The sequence below is a fragment of the Borostomias antarcticus genome (assembly GCF_949987555.1).
Source record: "Borostomias antarcticus genome assembly, chromosome: 3".
Taxonomy (NCBI): Eukaryota; Metazoa; Chordata; class Actinopteri; order Stomiiformes; family Stomiidae; genus Borostomias; species Borostomias antarcticus.
In genome coordinates, this window is record NC_140236.1 from 7527549 (window position 1) to 7532548 (window position 5000).

General features: G+C 44.2%; 1 protein-coding gene across 1 annotated transcript in view; it reads left to right on the forward strand.

Moving 5' to 3' along the window:
- Positions 1 to 1189: 1189 nt before the first annotated feature.
- Positions 1190 to 5000, forward strand: part of LOC311307550 (protein Wnt-2b-A) — a gene marked incomplete at its 3' end in the record, with an annotated part of 11884 nt that continues 8073 nt past the window's right edge. Inside the window, exon 1 of the mRNA XM_084436366.1 lies at positions 1190 to 1319. Within this exon, the coding sequence (XP_084292492.1) occupies positions 1198 to 1319 (122 nt within the window). The 5' untranslated portion in view covers positions 1190 to 1197. The remainder of the gene's footprint in view (positions 1320 to 5000) is intronic.

Below are 5000 nucleotides of genomic sequence, written 5' to 3' on the forward strand. Positions count from 1 at the left end.
CGCTGTAGCTTTAACGCGGCAGAATCCAGAAACACCTGCACGTCACTTAATTTCTGTTAATAGACTACACAGATATAACGCTTAAAACAATATTGTTGTTAATAATTATAAGATGTGTTATGTTATTAGTTATTATATGATTCTTGTTGTTATTATTATCATTATTATTATTGTTGTTGTTGTTGTGTTGTCGTTGGCCTAACGAAATTGACAAAATGAGATGGGCAATATATATAAATATTTGGTGATACTGTTTGTAGATAAACGTTCTGCATAAAAGCGGTATTGAAGGAGCCTATTGAACAGATGCCTGCAAAACTCTAAACTCCTCTCTCGGTTGACAGGTGAAAGAGAACCACGCGAACTGGCCCTCTCGAGACCACCGTGCACCGCTGGAAAGAAGACCTCTATCCTGCCAATACACCTCCATCCTCCTTCCTTCCCACTCAAACTCTGTAACCCCTCTCCATCTGCCCAATGAGCGCGAGGAGCTGTCAGCAGCGGTCTCCCTCCCCCGTCTCCCACCCATCTCTCTTCCTCTCTCCCTCACACACACACACACACACCCGCTCTCTCACACACACACTCAGTTCCCTCAGCGCAGCGCCTGTGAGTTTATCTACTGCATGATAACGGACAGACGCCGCAAGCCTCTGACCCAACGGAGAAACCGAGTGAACCGATAGAACTGTCCTGACTGACCGGTACTGATTCTGGTTCTGGCTATTACGGTTCTAAATTTTGACATGGTTCTACCTCTGGTGTCGGACTTAATACAGACACCTCTTTGGCGAAGGACATCAAGGATAACCTCTAGAGACAAATGAGACAGTCTGAAGAAAGACAGTCTCCAAAATTGGCTTTCTGAGCTCTCGCCTGGGGGATCCTACAGCCAGCTGTTCGCCTACTCGGAGAGTGCCCGGTGGAGCGCGCGTGGAAATGGCATCCAGACACCTCCAATCAAACTCATGACAGTACCGGCAGCGCCACAGGGAGTCACACACCGGACAACGTGGCCTATGGCTGATGTTACCGTTGATCAACTCTGGTAAAATCGGGGACTTATTGTGAGAAACATCTGTGGAACTCCATCAACATCATCACTATAAGAAAAAGACGCACGCAGGCATGTTCGGTTTAAGTAAAGCTCCGGGCTCGCGGGTAACCGGTAAAATGTTGAGTTCAGGCTCGACGGGGATGAGGCATGTGTCCCGGAGCGGGACCTCGTCGTGTGAGGGCCCCGGTGCCAGCTCGCGGATATACTGCGCCTGCCTCCTGCTGCTGCTCGTGCTCACGCCCAGGGTGGACTCCTCGTGGTGGTGAGTAGATACCTCTCACGAGCACCTTGGCACACTTGATCTCCACAGTGAAAAGCTGTAGGCTATTTAGGCTATTTAACCTAAATGGACACAATTCGGCAGTGTAGCTATTATAGCCTATTAATTATAGCTACAGTATTATAACCTCTGAAAAATAAAATTAGTTTAAATTAGCCTATTATCATTATTTAGGCCTAATGATATTAGCCTATATCACAAATAGCCCTTTATTAAAATCCATTATAAACTGTTAAAACGACATCATCCTCTCAGTTAGGCTAATCGAAATAATTCGTTTTCTTTCGATTATAGATTCGCTTTATCTCATAGGCTACCTGTTGAATATTATGAAGTGCATTTTATTTTTATTTTTTTTTATTTTTTTAACTTGAAATAAACAATTAAAATGGCAAAAATCTACATCCAGCACAGAGCCCTTGGTGCTTTTCTCAACGTTTAAATCATTGTATTATTTAATTCGGTTAACCAATGACTCAAAGTGATGACAACAAGGAGAGCGAGTTGCCAGAAGGAGGAATAACTATATCCAAATCTTGTCGAATCTCAAAGAAAGGTAATTAGGCCTCACACACTGTCTGGAAGAAATGAATGAGCTGTTTTTAATTCGTGGACTGTTGGCACGCAGTTGTAGGCTGAACTATTTCTGAAGGTTTTTGGCTTGTATCATGCATCTCCAGCCAAGTTAGAGAAAGGTTTAGGAATCAAAACAATCTGACATTTCAGACAGAACAGAATCCAGATCTTCCCTACCGAGATGCAGACAAAAACACAAACACATATATTGCGTGTTTGTGAACGAGTCAAGCCTCTCTAGCGAGCATTGTGATCCGAAAACGCATTCTTTTTCTTGTTTTGGCAACCAGAAATAGCAATAGGCTAATAATAATAATAATAGAGCGATAAATGTAATTTATGTTGATGCTCTCGGCTCCACGCGTGTTCAGCTCAGCTGGAGACTGCATTCAGCAAGGCACAACGGTCATTAATCCACCAGGTACCCCGAAACACGTACACACACACGCGCGCGCGCGCGCATTCACGCACGTACGCACGCACAAACACACACTTAGGCCTACTCACACATGCATGCACGCACGACCGCGCACACGACCGCACAAGCACACACGCGCGCACGCACACACAGCGAGGTATAGTCATTAATTTACCAGGTAGGTTACCCAAATCCAGCCTTCTAGGGCAGAGGTGATTGGTGAAAATATATGAAAAATATCTCACACTGCATAGTATGTGCGAGCGGATGTGTACAGTAGACTATGTGCGTGTGCGCGTGTGTGTGCATTTGTGTGTGCGCAGGAATGCATGATAGTTTGTCTAGAGTTAGAACATGCAGTTATGTGGGAGTTGAGGGAAGGCTTGTTACTATTGTAGTTATACGATAACAGACATGTATCCCATATATATTCAATTTCTACAGTTATCCCTTCGCATACATATAATAGGTACAAATAACCAGTGGAATTGTTCTCAGATAGTACATTATTATTTTGCCCTAACAAATCTAGATACAGTAAAACATAATTCTCGTACCTCAAAGAAGCCTTGAGTCCTAGAAACAATGAAACATCCTCTTGATTGAGGGTGAGATTTACACCAGGATTTGTCTTTATCTTTGCACAGACAATGATTAGAGTTAAGAGGCTATTACTCACAGATAAAGCTGTCATGAAACGAAAGAGAGAGAGCATGAGATGGAGAGAGAAAGAAAGAAAGAAAGAAAGAAAGAAAGAAAGAAAGAAAGAAAGAAAGAAAGAAAGAAAGAAAGAAAGAAAGAAAGAAAGAAAGAAAGAAAGAAAGAAAATGAGGAGGTGAGAAATTAAGAGCAAAATAAAAGAAAATGATGCATTGGCTGTGTGACAGAGTATGTCCTGAAGGTTCAGATCTTGGACCAGCTCCTGGTGGATCCTACCAGATGAACCTTACAGAAACTGTCTGATCCCAGAACAGTCTTAGCACTCATGGGAATGCTATGTGAATGAGCCGATAGGAGGGTGGGACATGCAATAAAATAAGAATGGTTCTTAAATTGATATTTTCATATTTATGGTACATATCTATATGAGGTGAAATAAATCACTACTCATTGTCTTTGAGCAATGGCAAGGTCCTGTCCAACGCTAACATTGGACTGCTCATCGATGGACACACTGCAGCAGCTGCTAGCATTATGTTAGCATCCTGTTTTAGGAGTGGAGGAGATCTGAAGTGACACAGTGTGTCCTGACGATACTTCAGAAGCACTTTCATGTGAGGGAACGTGTGTGTGTGTGTGTGTGTGTGTGTGTGTGTGTATGTGTGTGTGTGTGTGTGTGTGTGTTTGAGTCTCAGACGACACTAGCCTTCCCACCTCCTCACACACATACACACACACACATACACACACACACACACACACACACACACACACACACACCCTTCTCGTTCTCTGGGTGTAATGGAGGGGGGCGGAGCTTTACGGCATGTTAGTTTAGACCTGCGGATAATGATTTACTACCCTATAAAACACCAGTCCTGTGTGTGTGTGTGTGTGTGTGTGTGTGAGAGAGAGAGAGAGAGAGAGAGAGAGATAGAGAGAGAGAGAGAAAGAGAGAGAGAAAGAAAGAGTGTGTACATGTGTTTTTATGTGTGTGAGAGAGAGATCGAGGGAGAGAGAGAGAGAGAGAGTGGAGCCTGTGTGGACTGTTCCTTTGATGAGCACTCTGTCCTCATTCCCCCCTTATCCCACTAACCCCCTCCCCCCCAGCATCCTCTAAAGTTCTCCAGCCGCATCATAAAACGCCGATCACGCATCTACATCTCCTCACTCGCTGACCTGCCACACACACACACACACACACACACACACACACACACACACACACACACACACACACACACACACACACACACGCACCTACACACACACACACACACATGTGCATGCATACACACACATGCACGCACGCACACACACACACACACACATGTGCACACATACACACACACACACACACATACACACACACACACACACACACACACACACACACAGTAAGTACACAGTACACAGGATGAGAAATAGGGTGAAATAAATAGAAACACCCACTCTGCAGTCACTTAAAGGAGGTCTTTAGCAGCCCAAGATATATGCTATTTTGACTACGCGCAGGGAACTGTTTACCTTGCAGGGATGAAGTAAAAGCTCCTATTAGTGATTGTGTGGGTCTGGGACTGACTTTCGAGGAGTGAGAGTGAGGGATGAGGGAGAGGGAGAGAACTAGATGGGCTGAGGGGTGAGAATGAGGGGAAAGGGAGAGGGGGTAGATAAATAAATAAATAGATAGATAGATAGATAGATAGATAGATAGATAGATAGATAGATAGATAGATAGATAGATAGATAGATAGATAGATAGATAGATAGATAGATAGATAGATAGATAGATAGATAGATAGATAGATAGATAGATAGATGGGGTGGTGAGAGAGGGAGAGAGCAGCTGATGTGGAGAGAGGGAGAGAGAGGAGGGAGAGAGGGAGTGTAGAGGAGTACGTAGAGTATATTTGGGGGAGAGGGGGAGAGAGAGGAGGGAGTATCTTTGGGGGAGGGGGAGAGAGAGGAGAGAGTATCTTCAGGGGAGAGAGGGAGAGAGAGGAGGGAGT